General features: G+C 34.0%; 1 protein-coding gene across 1 annotated transcript in view; it reads left to right on the forward strand.

Moving 5' to 3' along the window:
• The window catches only part of Adamts6 (ADAM metallopeptidase with thrombospondin type 1 motif 6), a 202,128-nt gene that overhangs the window by 87,211 nt on the left and 96,298 nt on the right, over positions 1–18,619 (forward strand). The window contains exon 10 of the mRNA XM_042690837.1: positions 1,660–1,801. Within this exon, the coding sequence (XP_042546771.1) occupies positions 1,660–1,801 (142 nt within the window). The remainder of the gene's footprint in view (positions 1–1,659; positions 1,802–18,619) is intronic.

Genomic DNA, 18,619 nt, shown 5'->3' on the forward strand with positions numbered 1-18,619 from the left:
GTTAGTCCACAAATATTTCATATTATTATTAAAATGATCTTTTTTTCTATTACATTACTCAAATATGACCTCTTTGTCATTAACCTCAAAGTATCATTTTAAATTTATATAGATTTACATTTGCTGAATGTTTACATGGAAATCACTGGTTATTTTTAAAAAGTCACCTATAAATAATTTAATTGATGAGGCAGATGTCAATTTCTAAAACTGTCATAAAAATGAAATAAGTGTTCTGTCATGAAAATGGAATAGCTGGGTGAACAGCTGTTCTCTGTTAGCTATCTTGAGTGGTGATGACTGAAATGATTGTAACAGCCAGTAGTAAAATCCAAATATATGGGTGTGATATCTAAGTATCCCATCTTAATATTTTTATTAAATATTTTCTTTAAAAATTAGTCAAGAGGAGCATAAATGAAAGAAAAATGGTATAAAGAAAACATTATTTTATCTCTGGTCTTTTGAATCTATCTAATTTTAGAATAGTTTGATTCTCTTTTTTAAAGATATTTATTTGCTGCAATACAAAGAAATATTCTTATATAACAAGTGAACTTTTATACTTAAGAACATGAGAAATACTGTGAATATGAAATAAGTGAATATGAAACTTGTCATTATACAAGATTCTTTTTTACCTATCTATAAATGAACATTTTCACTGTTCTAAATAACAGTTGAGGAACTTTTACTTGTGAAATTATTTTCCTTTGGCAAAGTGGATGGAAAAGATTTTGGGAAAAAAAACACAAGTGCTGGCACAATGGACAAGAATGTTGGAAAAAATTTTCAAATGTTGGCATAGTGATTCTTAAAAATTCTAACTTACATGTGAAATGAAAGTAAAAAAGCATCTGTCCTATTTTATGCACACTGACTAAATAAAAATGAACAATTATATTTAGCAGAGTTTAAAGCTCCTTAAGCTAAGGTATTCTGTCTGGCTTTTGGTGATTTTATATGTTATTTGTTCCACTGAGTTAAATTATTATGTTTGAGTACAGGCATATTTGTAGAGCAGAAATTAAATAGAGAGAAGAACATTCTCTTTTCCAATTCTGATGACCTTAGATGAAATATGGAATTTTTTTGAAAGATTAAGCATCCTAATATAGTTGAGAGAAAAACCTTGGATCTTAGCCTGTCATTTAGCCCATTTATTAGTGAAGCACTTCAAGAACCCACTGACATGAGTTACCACAGGTCTATTGTTCTGCCCAGGGTGAAGGTATATAAATTAGATCTTTAAGGATTACAATTGTTTTTCAAAACGGTCCACATTTCATGTTTTTAATTCTACTACCAGATGTGGCTATATTTTCAATGAAAACAAACAAGCGTCTTGGAGCAATGTGAAATTCCATTTTGATTTCTCCAGAAATTAGTTTAAATCAGTGTTTTAAAGCCCAACAGGAGTTCTTCAGATTGTTGTCTGAGATGCTTTTGTTGTGTCTTGGGACTGGAAAAAAAATGACTAGAGGCTTTTCTTGAGCTTCAGTAAAGCTTCTTTATTTTGCCACATGATTATTTATTGATACAAGATACTATTTTCATGCAACATATGATTGAAACAAAGATCTCAAGACATGGTTTCATTTTGATGACTGAAGTGGTCCACAAAATACCTAATTTCCTTTGATCCTTTATGTTGAACAGTTCAGGCCGTGGCACTTGCCTTGATAATGAGCCTCCCAAGCGTGACTTTCTTTATCCAGCTGTGGCCCCAGGTCAGGTGTATGATGCTGATGAGCAATGTCGTTTCCAGTATGGAGCAACATCCCGCCAATGTAAATATGGGGTAAGAGGCCTTAATCCTTACATTCAGTCATTGATATATGGTTTTTTATGGCACAAATATGTACACGGAATTATGGTTGAACTTGGATTGTTTCCAGTGACGTTATTGACGTCAATTTTTTTTACACTGCTTTTTTTCTGATATCATCTCATATCTATTTTTAAAATATTTGACTACTTCCAAGATTAAATAAGTTTCAATGTTTTGGGGGGAGGGATCGAGTAGAATTTGAATGAGTTCTTATGTTTTGTTTGTTTCTTTGTTTATGATACCAACTCTGTCTTTCGAAATGCTGGGTTTTAATAAAAGTCTTGCCTACTCCCCATTTCTGGTACACTCATAATTGGGCTAAAGGGCATTTGTCATTGGCTGTGTTCTTTTGCCTGAATTCATACTAGCTAGAACTGAATCACTGCAGGTTGCTTCATCCACTGCCCACATTCCAACATGACAACCAGGCAGGAACAACATAACATTAACTCCTTTAGCGAACAAGGAAAACTGCTGTGGAAAAAGATGTAAGCATCAGAACTGACTTTTCACATCTGCCTAGAGCCATCACAGTGTCTATACTAGAAAACATGAAAATTCTTTTAAATTTTACCTGGAAAGATTTTAGTGTCTAGTGTAGGGAACTCTTATTGTAGGTATGTAATATGTAATATAAATATGTAATCTAAGCATGTTGAATAAAACAATAAGATTTTAAAATGCCAAATTGTGTGCCAAAAATGTTCAGGTTAAAAAAAAATAAGTCTAAAGAGTCAGGGGTTTTTTTCTTTTAATTTTTTTTGTACAAGTCCTGGGCTTTGAACTCAGGGCCTAAGTGCTGTCCCTGAGCTCTTTTGCTGAAGGCTAGTGGCTTACCACTTGTGTCAGAACTCCACTTTCTAAGTTCCTGTTGGATGCAAAGTTTAAATTTTTTTTAACATTAAACACAGCAAAAAATAAGAATTAAGTTTTAAAGTAAGCAACATTGAACAATATTTTCATTGTACTGTGCTAATCACTCTCCTGGGTTACAGTACAAAAGGAAATGATTCTATGAATAACTCTTGGGTGAAAAGTTTATTATTACTTTTGGTAGGCTGACAGTACATTTTGTGCATTAGATTTTTAAAGACTGTGTGTGAATATCTGAATATGTGATCCTTGAGTAAAACTTTCATCTTTCCTTTCTATTTGCAGTCTTTTATTCTTATTTCTGTATGGTTCTAGTTTTTTTTCATAGATTGTTCTCCAAAGAAAGGACAACCAAACTTTAATTACTTGAAATTCTTTTTATTTTTATTTTTTGTCTGTCATGGGGCTTGAATTCTGGGCCTGGGCACTGTCCCTGAGTTCTTCAGCTCAAGGCAAGCACTCACCACTTGAGCTACAGCGCCACTTCCGGTTTTCTGGTGGTTTATTGGAGATAGGAGTATCGCGGTCTCTCCTGCCCGGGCTGGCTTTGAACCGCGATCCATCAGATCTCAGCCTCCAGAGTAGCTAGGATTACAGGCGTGAGCCACCAGCGCCCGGCTTTTGAAATTCTTAATAAAATGATATTAGAAATGCTTTATGTCTCTCATTTCTTTATTTCCCCCATTGGAAATTGAATCTTAAGTCCACCTTTAAATTTCCATATTAGATGATTTATATTTTTGTGATTTGTAGGATCTGTAGTTTTCTTTTTTGAATAAATTAACTTAAAAATTACTTGATTTCTCTTACTTTAGGTATATCTCATTCATTTCAGAGTGATTAGAAATGAGACAAATACAAAATTGTATTTTCCTTAATTCTGCTTTGAGATGTTTTTCTGTGTTATATTTCTAAAGACATTTGGAACATATATAAAACAACATTGGGAAACTTGGTGAAAGACAATAGCCTATTACAAACCTATGCAAATTCTTATATTTTATCATGAATCCTTTTTGCTTTTATGACTTTTACAAAAAGATGGTTTTTGTAGACCTATGTATTCTTGAAATTCTTATATTTTAAAAAGTTCTATGTATTAATTATAAGTTTTCTTGCTGCTGGTTCTACTCCTCCTTCCCTTACTTCCTCCTTCTTCTTCCTCATTCCTCCCTCTCCCTTTTTCCTCCCCTCCCCTTGTCTTCCTCCTTCTTTTTTCTTACTGGTGCTAAAACTGAAGGCTTCATGCTCATGCTCACCTTGCTTGCTGACAGCTTGAAATCTACCACTCAAGTCATGCCTCCAATCTGGCATTTTGCTGAATAGTTGGAAATGGAATCTCAAAGATTTTTCTGCCTGGGCTTGCTTGGAACTACATGAGTCATAGCATTCTTTACAATCATGCTCACATCTTCAACTTGTTCCTAAACAACAACCACAAACCCCCTGAAAACACCAACAAAACAACAATTTTTTGTGTGTGTTTTAATTTCCAAATTTTATCTGGCAGATCCTTAAGGTTTCAAACAATTGTAAATACTACTTTAGAAAACAATTGTGGCTTTGAATATGGAAGTCCAGTTAAGTAAGCAAGACATACAATAGTTGGTAATGAAGGAAAAAAATAAACCAGCCCTGATTTAGATAGCTCTCTGAGTGCAGTGTGAGGAGATGAATTTGAAATACAATTTCTGTGTGAACAGTATATCCTTTTCAAGAGGATACTGAAGAATCACAGAATGATTTGTTTCAAAAACAAATTGCTAATGGTATCAGAGATTCAACAACTATAGGATATTCCATAGCTGTACCTAAAGTTACCAGCTTTTTATGTTTTACGGTTTGGTCATCGTGTGGTCATGGCTGGCTAACTGCTGGGTTTCTGACATTTCTTGCCTGATTTTTAGCATAATCTTAGAAAGTGGGACAATCTATGTAGATGTAAGTTACACTGAAACATTCTCTATTTTATCTTACTTGGAGCAACATTTTCCATTATTATCCTTGCATATCATCTATTTTTATGTCTCCAATATTCTTAAATTCTAGTAGACCAGAAAGAAAAGTATAATGACTGTAACTATAAACAACAGAACAGTAAAGTATATCATATAAAGTAATTTATTTCTGTAATGTAGTAACTTGTAAATGATACATAGTCTCTGATAATTGCATAGTATCTCTTTTTTCTGAGATTCTTCAAACTGTATTGATGAAACCCATAATTCCCTTATAATGTTTTACACATTGGAGAAACTAAGCATACAGAATGTTATTTTGCCCACTGCATGGTCAAAAAATATAGGTGTAAATCTGCTAGTTCTGTTCCTTCTAGGTATAGTTATTATTTACTAAAATGAAGACAGTGGGTGTATTTTGCCCCAAAGATCCATATATAGTTTTCATCAGGAATATATCACTTGTATTGCTATAAGCAAACTCCTCATTGTTTTAGTCTCTTTTGGAAGAGGTGATCAGGAGACCTGCTCTAGACTAATCTGAGTGCAAGAACTGAGTCCCATCTCATGTTCCCACCACTCCCCCCACCCCACCCCTCCACCTCAGGTAGACTTTTTTTGCATACTAGGCAGAAGCTCTATCACTTGGGCCATGGCCAGCATCAGACTGTGATTCTAGTACCTATGGCTTCCAGTGTAGCTAGGATTATTAGTGTATTCTACTATGTTTGGCTTGCTGATTGAAATGGGGGTGTGACTTTTTGTACTAGCTATCCTGAAACTAAGATTTTTCTGATCTCTGCCTTCTAAATAATCACGGCTCCAAATGATTTTTTATATAAAATGTTAGTTAATGCATTTGTATATACTTGCATACCACCCAACGTATTTATTTAAACATTTTTAACCTAATTCTACCTTCCACATATAAGGGAAAACATACATTCTTTGTCTTTCTGGGCCTGACTTACTACATTTAATACAATTTTTTCCAAGTCTTTCCATTTCTTTACAAATGATACAATATCATTCTTCCTAAAGATCAGTTAAATTTCACTGTGTGCATATACATTTTCTTGAGCAGTTCATCTGTTCAGGGGCATCTGGGTTGATTCCATAACTTAGCTATAGTGAATAGTAGTGCAGTGAACATAATTGTACTAGTGGCTTTACCGTATCCTACTTTGTAATTTTTTGGATAAATGCCCAGAAATGGGATTGCTGTATCATCATAGGGTAGTTCTATGTTTAGTTTTTTAAAGTTACCTCCATACTGCTTTCCAGAATGCTTGAACAATTTTACATGCACACCGACAGTCTAATAGGGTTCCCTCTTAACCACATCCTTGCCAGCATCTGTTGGGTTTTAAGGGAGAACTCAAATCGTTTAATTCCTTAGAAAGGCCAAAGCAAAGTTCAACAAAACAAACTCCTGAAAACTGGCACTTGAAAGGGGTGGAGTCATGGGGAAGAAGGAGAGATGAAGAGGAGAATAAGAGGCCATGCAGTTAAGAATTTAATTTAAAATTTAAGAAGAGTGAGAAAAGGAGTAGGTAGGGGAAGGATGGGTGAGAATATTGAAAAGGGTGACATTGATCAAGATGCATTATATCCATATACTGCTTTGTAAAATGGCAACTCCTTTGTACAACAGCTTAAAGATAATAAAAGTTATATGCAAAGATTCTGCTATAGGGGCTGGGAAGGCGGCTCAGTGGTAGAGTGCTTGCCTTGCGTGCATGAAGCCCTGGGTTCCATTCCTTAGCACCACGTAAGCAGAAAAAGCTGGAAGTGGCGCTGTGGCTCAAGAGAGTGCTTGTCTTGAAATGAAGAGCTGAGGGACAGCGCCCAGGCCCAGAGTTCAGGCCCACAACCGACACACACACTTACAACACACACACACACACACACACACACACACACACGATACTGCTATACTAAAAAAAGTTAGAAATTCTTAATAATTAGATATAAACAGTGTGCAAATCTAGATCCCTATGAGATTATCCAATATATCTGCTACATTAAGAAGCGTTGGATGCTTCCAGGAAGAAAATACATTGTAAGTAAAACAGCAGTATCAGTATGTGAAGGGAGAATTTCTTTGACTATTTGGAGAAATAAACTCATTCCTGTAAATCTGTGTAGAGTGTATCACTTTACTTTTCTCCCAATTTTCATTCATTTTCTTTTTTATTAGAATGAATAATAAGAGCCTGATCAGCAAAAAGCATATTGCAGTAACAGTAACATTGAATTTAAACTTAAAAAGGAATTAACTTGTGAGCTTCTATAAAGTAGGGGCTATGAGTGATCCTTTGACTGCTTTCCAAAAAGCACAGATTAATTTAAGACTTTCTCAGACTTAGTTCATTATTTATTCATTCTGCCACTTTAAATCATATCCCAAGCATTATTTTCAAATGAACTTAATAACTTAGTTTAATAATATATAGTATATAATTTACTGTTAACCATCAAGAGATTGTTCATCTAAAGGCAAATTTAAGCCAGTTAAATTTTAGAGACATTATGGTTTTGTTTAATTTATGGGAAATGTTTAATTTTATGTGAAATTTGTCACTGTTTACAGATTTGAGTTATCACCTAAATGAATAGTATGTTATACAGTTAGTAATTATTTCAGCATGCAAATGAATCAGTTTTTCAATAGCTAATATGGTCTATAAATGAGAATTTGTTTTTAGGATATAAGTTCACAATGTAACAGTATTTTTTAACAGAATAAAAAAAACTTGTTCACCATTCACTATTATAAACTATTATGTTAAATTTGTTATCAGTAGTTTTTCTTCATATTTTGGGACACTTTTTCCCTTGAGTAGCAACCTAATTTTCTTGTAAACTTCAGATAGCAAGAACTTATGACTAACATGAAAAGTAGATTTCAGTTACCTGGCACATAGATGTTCAATAAATGTTCCTATTTGTCTGTGAATATCTGCCATCTTTTCAGAATAATTGATATCTGATTTTGCTTTAGAAAAATATGAGTCTTGTATATTTTAGAGAGTTTATTAAGATCTCCTAAGAGTCACATGTTGGAAGAACCTCACCATTTACATCTGATATAAATGTACTTTCTTTACACATCGGCCTCCAAGTTACTCGTTTTCACATTATACTGTTCATTTCCTTTCCAGCATTTATTAAAATTCATAATCATTTTGCATATTTGATCACCAGTTATCTACTTAACTAGCTAAACAGAGGAAGCCTTCTTTGGCAGCCTTACTTCAACTTACATATGTAGTTACTTACATGCATAATTTCTATTTTTCTTGCATTATTTTGTCATTCACATTTATGCCCTTCTAACATATTATATGTTTTCATCTTAATTATTACCACTTCCTTACTAGAATCTATTTTTTGGGGGGTCAGAGATTTTACTTGTAGTATTCACTGCTGTATTCTCAGTTAAGAATAGTTTTCTGGCTCATGGTAGATGTTTAATAAATATTTGTTCAATGAGTGATTGATCATTGTAATGACAATGTAACTTGGCAAAAGTATTTTCATCAAACTTGTTTGTGACTATTTGTACAGTGAGTAGCTCAATGTCTCACTCATTTAGTTATTCCACAAATGTTTGTTGAATAGATGAGTGAGAAGAATTGCTGGTGAGGAGATGTGTCTTCACCTTTCTTTGTGGAGACTCTAATGCTGTGTGTTTAAAGTTCTGAGAAGAAGATTGTGTGGTTTTTGACTCTTAAACAAACAGCACACACAGAAGAAGAAATAGGAAGCCAAATCTGACCCTATTTTATATGGTTTAGGAATGTGGTTGTAGCTTTCCCTACAACCACATTGATAGTGGTTGAATATTTCCCTACTGTGTGAAGAACACATGCCCAATGCTAAAAAAGAACTAACATAAAAAACAAACCTTTTGTTTGAAGAGTAATGAGAAACTGAACTGTTGAAGTGTTTTTAATGAAGGAGACCAGAAGAGTTTACTGATTTTCAGAAAAACAGAATTTTTATTGCACATTGTATCTTAGGAAACAAATAAATTCTGTAAGATGAAACAATATATTAGAAAACTAAAAACTAAGAGCCTTGTGAATGCTAGGCAAGTGCTGAACTACTGAGCTACATCCTTAGCCTTTTCTTTTTCATATTCTCTTTCTCCTAACACACACTTACAGAACTCAAAACAGTTATGCCACTGATGGTATTCCATTGTAGCAGCACCTTTCTTTCCTAGGTGAATGTTTTCATTTTTTTTAACTGCCCATATCTATGAACAAGATTAATAGAGATATTTATTTATAAGGCTGCATGATTTTGATTTTATGATGGCAAAACCCTAGTATTGTAATGGAAAAATAAAATAATATATAACATAAAAATATGACATATCTTGGGAAACTTTAAGATTTCTCATTAATTTTGAACCTTTCCAGGAGAAGTGCATTTGTGGCAAGGGCTTTTTACTTACACATCAAAAAGAAGCATATACATTTTTCTCCTTTATGTACCTCAATAAAATGACTAAATGACAGAACAAATTACAAAAGTTTAAGCACCATGTTTGTTTCATACTTGAAGGGATGAGAGATTTAAAAAAAATCTAATCTTGGAAATGCAAGATCAGATTGTATGAATTTATAGTAGTTAATAGTTTCCTATGCAGCTACTTTGTTTATATTTAGTGAAATCTATTGGAAGTCTTCATATTTTCTCATCTAAAGAGATCTACTCAGTAAAATAGTATGTCATAAAAATGTGCAAATATAAAATAAAATTTAGAATAGTATCTATATTAAATATGTCTTTGGAAGTCAAGGATAACCACTAGAGACCGAGCACTCTCTGGTTGGAATACACTCCTTCTGGAAAGTACTTCACAAAACAGACATATTTTGCTTCTACTACTACTACTACTACTACTACTACTACAACTACTGCAGATTTTTATACTACTACAACTACTGCAGATTTTTGTTGTTGTTGGTGGTGGTGGTGGTTGTGGGGCTTGAACTGAAGGCCTGGGCTTTTGCTCAAGGGTAGCACTCTATCACTTTGAGCTACAACTCCACTCCGGTTTTTTGGGGGGTTAATTGTATGTTGACTTTTTTTTTTTTAGTACTTTCAGAATATGGTTGCCTACTTATACTGTTCACTTTTTTCCTCAAGATATACAAATAACTTGGAGGTTGATATTAGCGAAATCTGGAGAAGTACTTTGTGGAATATGTAAAAAGGCTGTTTAAAGAAATGAATTTGAGTAGCATGTTTGTTTTGTTTTGTCTTCAGATTTTAGAATACTTATTAGAATTTGAATGATGGTGACAAATTTTTACCACAAGCATTTAAAAACCCACAATAATCTTTCACTCTTTATAGCTGGAAGGTTGTTAGATGAGCTACTAGGAGGAATTTCAAGTTATTAAATATAGCAGAAAAATTATAGAATCATTTTCCTTAAATATCTTAAGGTATATAAATATTTTAAGGTATAATTTGACATGTCTTAGGGAATAAAAGCAATATTCCCTTTGCCATATATATAGATTTATCAGGCATATATGTGATAGGAGAGTGTTTTCATTTTTACTTTTCCTGGGTTCCAAGCCAAAATCTTAAGACCACAATCCTAAGTATGCTTAAAGATCAGTAGTTTTTCTTTTTGCCAGTCCTGGGCTTGAACTCTAGGCCTGGGCAATGAAGACCTCAGCTCTGCAGCTCAAGGCTAGCACTCTAGCACTTGAGCCACAGTGCCACTTCTAGCTTTTTCTGCTTATGCGCTGCTGAGGAATCGAACCCAGGGTCTCATGCATGCAAGGCACGTACTCTACCACTGTGCCACCTTCCCAGCCCAAGATCAGGAGTTTTTAACCTGTGTTTGCTTCTTAGATTTTTTTTCTTTTCTAACTGCTTAATCATGTTTTGAGCTTCTTCAGATTGGTTTTTACTTATTAAGCCAAATTTCTATGTCTGGGTTTCTGTTGTTCTTTTGCTTTTCTAGATTCTCTTGCATGTTTACTTATATAATAAATAAGTAAACTATTTAAGGCAGAAAGAAGGGTATATTATCTTTAGAAGCTCTCAGACACCTGGCGCCAGGGGATAGGGTCACCATATATTGTGTTTTCAATTTTCCGTTGTGTGATCAAAAGATAAGTAACCTTTCTTATTACTGATGTTCCTTCCTGACCTCTCCAGTGCTCTGTTTTTCTCTGTGATCATTGAGATCCTATAAAGCAAACAGCTGTTGAGACTGTTACTGGTAGGGAAACATCAGTTCTCCCATGGACATGATCAAGGATGCAAAATGGCATCAAGATTCATTTTTAAAATACACAAAAAATTTATGTGTATCTCTTTCATAATTGCTTAACAAATGAAACCAAGACAAAAGCTATATACTGATAGATACCACTATCTTTTTGTATGTTGTTTTACTTAATGACATAATAATTATAAAATAATTTTGTGCTTTTATGATGCCCTCCCCCCTTGGATAAAGTAGTAATTTTAATATTGTCTACATAAATCAATGAGACGTGCTTCCCATTTTTTAGTTTCTCCTAACTTGTAATTACTTGAAAAAAATGGAAGGGATAACCTCATTTCTTGTATTATACTGAAAGTGTCTTTGTAAAATAGTCAATTTTTCTACTTTTCTTTTTCTTCCCTTCATTATATTTCTCTAATTCTCTTCTTTCATTCCATTTTCTAAACATATTTGATGGATTTCATTGTATTATCTTCATGTAGATAGATGTAATATATTAGAACTTCTTAATTTCACCCTCCTATATCTTCTCTTGAGGGTGTGTGTGTGTGTGTGTGTGTGTGTGTGTGTGTGTGATGTGAGTCTGTGTGTGCGCACGCATGCACGCACGTACGCACATGTATGAGTTTGGGGGCTTGCACTTTGGGACTGGGAGCTGTTGCTGAGCTTTTGTATTCAAGGCTATTGTCTACCACTTGAGTCCCAGCTCCATTTCTGACTCTTTTTTGAGAGTTAATTGGAGATAAGAGTCTCATGAACTTTCCTGTACCAAGGGCTTTGAACCATGATCTGCAGATCTCAGCCTTGAGTAGCTGGGATTACAAGTGAGCCACTGGCATCTGGCCCTATAGCCTCCTTTATCTTTCTCCTGCTCATCCCCACCTCCTTTTATGTTCATGTCCCATCATGTTTTATCATCATCATCATCATCATGAGTGACATGATATTACTCATATCACATAAGAGTGATAACATGTGACATTTGACTTATACAGTTTGGCTTATTTTGCTCTATGATGATCTCTATATCAATTTGCCTGAAAGCAACGAAATTTTGTTCTTTATGGCTGAATAGCATTTCATAATGTATAGATACCACTTTATTTTCATTGGTTGTTGGGTGCCTGGCCTGATTCCACAGCTTGGTTATCGAACATAGTTCTGCAATAAATGTGTGTGTACAGGGATTGGTCTTCTGTGTAGATTTACACACTTTTGGATATATGCCAAAGAGTGCTATTGTAGAGTGTTAATAGGTCTACTTTAGCCTTTTTTTGGGTGGGGGGGAGGTCCAGTTGTGGGGCCTGAACTCTGGGCCTGGGCGCTGTCCCTCAGCTCTTCAGCTCAAGGGTAGCGCTCTACCACTTGAGCCACAGTGCCACTTCGGCTGTTTTTCTTTCTTTTTGCTTATGTGGTGATGAGGAATCGAACCCAGGGCCTCAGGCATGCAAGGCAGGTGCTCTACCACTGAGCCACCTTCCCAGCCCCTACTTTAGCTTTTTGATATACACTGACTTCCATAGAAGTTGCACTAGATGGTTTCTTTCCCTGCCTTCTTGCCAGCATTTTGTTGGTTTTCATTGTAGCCATTCTGACTAAGGTGAAATGGAATCTCAATGTAGTTTTGATTTGCATTTCCTTTATGGCTGAATACCCTCTTCCTATGGACTTCTGAGAACTAACTTATTTTTCTATTTATTAATTGGATTATGTATTCTTTGGTTGCTTGTCTTTTTGAGGTATTTGTTTATTAGATATTAATCTTTTATGAATAGCTGGAAAAGATTTTCTCCCATTCTGTGAGTTGTCTCATCATTCTGCTGATGATTTGCTTTGAATCATGATGATGAAATATTGTTGTAGTTTGATTCATTTGTCAATTCTTGCTCTTAATTCCTGAACAATTGGAGTCCTATTTTTAAAATGCTTGCCAAAGGCTATATCTTCAATCATTTTCCTTATGTTTCTCTGTAGTAGTTTCAAAGTCTCAAGTCTTTCTTAAGATTTTCAATATAGTCAAGTGCTTGTGATTCATGCCTGTAACCTTTAGCTACTCAGAAAGCTGACACCTGGAGAATCTTGGCAGAAAAGTCTGCCAGACTCTATCTCCAAAATGACTAGTAAAAAGTTGGACTGGAGATGTGGCTCAGTGGTATAATACCCTCTGAACAAGCAAGCCAATGGGTACCAGCTCTGAGTTCAAACCTTGGTACCAGAAAAAAAATCTGTGATCCGTTTTGAATTGGTTTTTGTACAAAGTGAGAGTATCAGTGTTTTCTTTTTGTTTTTGTTTTTCGCATATGGGTAATATATTTTCACAACACCATTTATTGAAATGTGTTTTTTTCTTCACAATATGTTTTTGTATCTTTCGTTAAAGATCGCCTGGTTGTTATCTGTGTTTATTTTGGGGTCTTCTATTTTGTTCCATTGGTCTTCATGTCTGTTTTTATGACAGCACATTTTTTTTTGTTATTATGGCTATGTAGTATGGCTATGAGGTCTGGTACTATGAAACCTTCAGTGTAGCTCTTTTTTTACTGAGTATTGCTTAGGCTATTTTGAGGCTTTTGTGTTTCCATATGAATTTTAGGATTACTTTTTCTATTTTTGTGAGGAATAGCATTGGAATCTTGATGAGGATGACATTGAATCTATAGATTGCTTTCTACAGATGTGTAGCAATTTTTATGATATTGATTCTGCTTATTTATAACCAAAGGAAATCTTTCTGTCTTCTGTATCTTCAATTTCTTTCTTCAAGGCCTTACAGTTATCATTGTAGAGATCTTTCACGTCCTTTGCTAGATTTATCATTTACTTTTTTGATGCTATTGTGAATGGGGCTGTTTCCTTCATTTCTTTCTAGTCTTTTCATTATATACATTCTAGCCCTTAATTTCTCTGTTTTGATCAAAATAGCCTCAGTTGAATGGAGTTACTGTTTGCATGTCAAATAAATTAATTTTTATTAGATAGTTGCTATAAACCTTTGTTATCTAAATGCATTTTTGTTAACATTCATATTTGCTAATGTTTTATATTATTGTTAATGTTTTCAAATACTAACATTCACCTGAAAAAATTAAGTAGATTGGAAACTTGAGCATTGGGTATTCATTATATTTAAAAGCATTATAGACATACCAACTTTCAATTTGGTCAAAAGGAACGTTTTGTAAAGACTGCCATAAGCATGCAGACCTTGTCTTTGGGACTCTTTCAGTCTCCTATAATATAAAAAATGAATAAAACTTAAGAAATATGCCAGGCACAGGTGTCTCATGCCTGTTATCCTAACTACTTATAAGCCTTAGAATGTTGAGATCACAGTTTAAAGACTGTTTAGGCATTTAAGAATTGTCCACAAAAGCCATTGCCAAGGAAAAGCTTGACACAGTGGCATATACCTGTTATCCTACCTACCAAATAGCCTAACAAGTAGATCATACTGGCATTTGCCTGTGTAGGAAGCAAAATCCTATCTGAAAAGCAACCAGCCAAAACCAAGATTGGAAGATGGCTCAGTGGAAGAAAACCAGTTTAGCAGTGTGAAACCCTGAGTTCAAATGCTAATATCATTAAAATAATAATAACAACAATAATAAAGACAATCCATTAAGGTATTTAACTTAGTTTCATGGAAAGTAGAAACCATACTGACATCATTTTTCTAATTTTTGTCTTAAAAATTGAAAAATCTTTGAGAGCAGCACTAACCCATGGTTCTTGTCTGACTGATTTCCCTTTGCTTATCCTGGGTCCCATGAACTCTAAGTAATAGTATTATTTTTTCATAGCACTCACATCATTTTTGGTGCATAGTAGAGTTTCAGTAAATACTTTCAAAGGAATGAAGAATATTGTTGGTCCTTTTGCACCACCAGGCAATCCTTACAGGTTAGAAGTTCACCTTGTGCTGTTAGAGAGACCATTTAATATGTATCCTGTCATGTGGCAGAAATGTCCTTTGCTGGGGCTTTTGATAACTTCTGTCTCCTTCCTTAAACTTAAGGACTAGCACAACACCAAATTTCTCCTAGAGAATCTTTACAAGGTAAAATTTAAGTTATAAAGGGAATCCTAATATGGTAATAATGAGTTATTATTTCACAGAGGTAAGAAAACTAATTTTAATTTTGATCAAAAACCATGAGTATATGAAAGAAAACTACGGCATTCCAGTGTTAACCTGATGGCTAGTAAAAAAAAATCATGATTTCTTTTTGCTAACTATACTCCATCACTTTTTCACACTTTTTATTTACTTGATATGAAAGGAATTTTGCTTGCTTTTTATCTTTCTAGGAGTATTTATATTTAATCTTGGTAACTCATCCTAAATTGGATAACCTAATTTTTGTTACTCAAGTTGAAATTCCAGTTGTAAAACCTATTTGAAAGTTCTTCAGAGCCTTCTTAATGACTACTCTAACATCTTGAAAATGTGTCCCAATGCAAATTTCTAGTCCCATGTTCATGTCATGTGAGAAGTTAGTGCCCTAGAATACTTTGAACTACCAGCCCCCCCCTAAGGTAACAATCTTCTCTTAGATGAAGAAATTTGTTTTTAAACATGCATTATTCTGTAAACGAGGACTGTACTGTGAATCTTGACATTAAGATTTTGAAAAAGTATCACAAGCACTTGTTACTTTTAGGTAGAGATTTTCAAAACACTTTTAGAAAGTAAAGTTTCTATAACCTATCTAGATTGAATGTTTTCCTGACAGATGTTATAAGTATTGTTCTTTTCAATAATATAATTCTTACTGTATAGCTTAATTCTTAAAATAAACTTTGTTTCTTTTACCATTTTAAAGTATTATTTAGGCCTAATAAGGAATGTGTGTGTTTGTTTGTGTGTGTGTGTGTGTGTGTGTGTGTAGCTCAGAGGTAAATTTATAGAAGTTTTCATAATGTCTGTATACAGTTCTATTTGGTGTCTGTTTTTGTGAACTCATTAAATTTTGAATTTGGATAGGTTTTTTATATATGGAATGATATTTTGTAAAGCCTTTGAGGCTTTAACTATAGTATATTTAACTATAGTTAAATATATTATTTAGGGACAGAAACTTTAAAAGTATATCCCTTAAGAAAAAAATTACAGTAGTATTTTTTTTAATTGGTCACGGGGGCTGAAACCTGGGCTTGGGCACTGTCCCTCAGCTCTTCAGCTCAAGGATAGCACCCTACCACTTGAGCCACAGCACCACTTCCAGCTTTTTTCTGCTTATGTGATGCTGAGGAATCGAACCCAGAACCTCATGCATGTGAGGTAAGCACTCTACCACTGAGCCAACTTCCCAGCCCAGTATTTTTAAATATATATTTTTATTGTAAAGATACTGTACAAAGGGGTTACAGTTACATGAGTATACTTCCTATTGAGCATTGTTACCCCCTCCTTTGTTTTTACCCTACCATCCCTTCCCTTCTAACATCTCCTCAACTTCTTTTAAATGCTTGTAAAAACCACTTTATAACAAATTACACTGGAAAAGGAAAGTTTTAGGTTTATATTTTGACTCATAGTAAATGTTCTTTTATAATGCTTTCTCTTTTTTCTAGTTGGCTAGTTCTCTGAATGGAGTTAAAATTTTTTAAAGTATTTAAAAACCTAATAGGACATTAGATGTCTTCTCTCCTTGGTAGGGGGCACCCTTAAGATGAGTCCAAAGCTCTATTCACTTGCTATCTCATAATACTGGATATTTCCACTTGTATAATCAGTTAATTAGTGACTTCAGTTATCTCTCCATTCCAGATTACACTATTTTTATTACACATACAAACATATATATATATATATATAATTACAGCATTCAAGTTTAAATTAAAAAAATATTATAGCACTAGTGGTTATGCTAGTTGACAATCATATATAAAAGAAACTGGTAATTTTAAGTATCTTTGTCCAAAGCAAGCCTTTTTTGCCCAATAACTAAAACAGTTTACTTAGAGATCATATTAGATTCTTAGTTTAGAATCTAATAGATTCATACAGTGTGAACAGAAAGAAATGTTTTGCATTTCTATAGTAGAATAAGTGTTGTAATTCTTCTGTGCTGAAGTGGGGAATCAAAAAATTATAATATAGGAGACCAGATAGTTCCAAATAGCAAAAGAGACACCAGTATATGTCAGCATTTTCTAAAAACCAGGATTCTTTTTCGTGGAAATAGCCTACACTGGCAGACTAAAAATAATATTTCTGTATTTTTAGGCAAATATTAACTTTAGAAATTACTCTAAATATCCTTTATATTTTTTTATTTATTTTTAAATTTATGTATTAAGTTCTTTCCCATTTCTATGCCTCCCCTATTTCTCTGTGTTTATATATCTGTCTCCCTCTTTGATACTTTCTCTCTTATTTTAAAATTATTTTCATTTCAATATTACAGTAGGCTTTAGAAATCATTTAAATAACAGCACTTTATTAGTAACTGGGATATTTTTGCTATTATATATTCTGGAGAGTAACAAACACATGTATCTCTCTCCTCCCTATTAATGAAATTCCTGTACACTATTGTAAAAAAGACCCCTGTCAGAATTAAAAGCTAAGATATTCTTTACTTGCAAAAATGAGAATTATGGGAACATATTTAAACAATTGTACAAAATTGTCCAAAATTATTGCCCCACTTTTAAAATTTTTATTGTTATTGTAAAGGTGAGGTACAGAGGGATTATAGTTTCATAAGTCAGGTGAGTACATTTCTTTTTGAAGTGTCACTCCTTTCCTCATTTTCTCCCAGTTTTTTCCTCCGAGCTCCCCTTCCCCACAAGTTGTATAGTTCATTTTCAACATAATGTCTAGTGAGTATCGCTGCTGCATTTGTTCGCCCTTTGTCCCACCATTTCTGTGTTCCTCTAAACAAAAAAAACTTACCTACAAGACAAAAGGTATAGAAAACAGCAATAAAGGTGAAAAAACAAACAAACTAAAAGCAAAATAACAAAAAACTTCTAGTTTTCAGTTCTTGGAATTCATTTTGATAAACATCATTTTAATATGATCATATGCTCATAGTTATTGAGTCCTTGTGATCCTCTCCTGAGAATACCTTCCTTTGGTTTCACTGTGTGAATGTCTAGAGTCCTGTATAATTTATTTTGTCCAAGTGTATTTTTTGTCTTTTACCATCCAATGTGTTTATCTGTAGATTTATAGGCACATTTCAAGTTACAACAAATGAGCAAAACCATGCAACCTATGTATCTGTGAGTCTAGCTTTCTCTGCTTAATATAATTTTTTTTCCAAATCGTCCCATTTCCTTATGAATGCTACAATATCATTCTTTCTGATAGAAGCATAGAATTCCATTGAGTATACATACAACATTTTATTATTATTTTTTGGTTGGTCATGAGGCTTGAACTCTGGGCTTGGGCGCTGTCCCTGCGCTCTTCAGCTCAAGGCAAGCACTCTACCACTTGAGCTGCAGTGCCACTTCCGGTTTCCTAGTGGTTTATTGGAGATAAGAGTTTCATGGACTTTCCTGCCCAGGCTGGCTTTGAACTGCGATCCTCAGATCTCAGCCTCCTGAGTAGCTAAGATTATAGGTGTAAGCCTCCAGCACCCATCTATATACCACATTTTATAGCCCACCTTTTAAAGGACCTTCTTCAAAATCCTTCTTTCTTATGCTTCCACAGCAACATGAAACCTGATAACACTT

The sequence above is a fragment of the Dipodomys spectabilis genome, unplaced genomic scaffold (genome assembly GCF_019054845.1).
Source record: "Dipodomys spectabilis isolate Male_0828 unplaced genomic scaffold, ASM1905484v1 ptg000140l, whole genome shotgun sequence".
Taxonomy (NCBI): Eukaryota; Metazoa; Chordata; class Mammalia; order Rodentia; family Heteromyidae; genus Dipodomys; species Dipodomys spectabilis.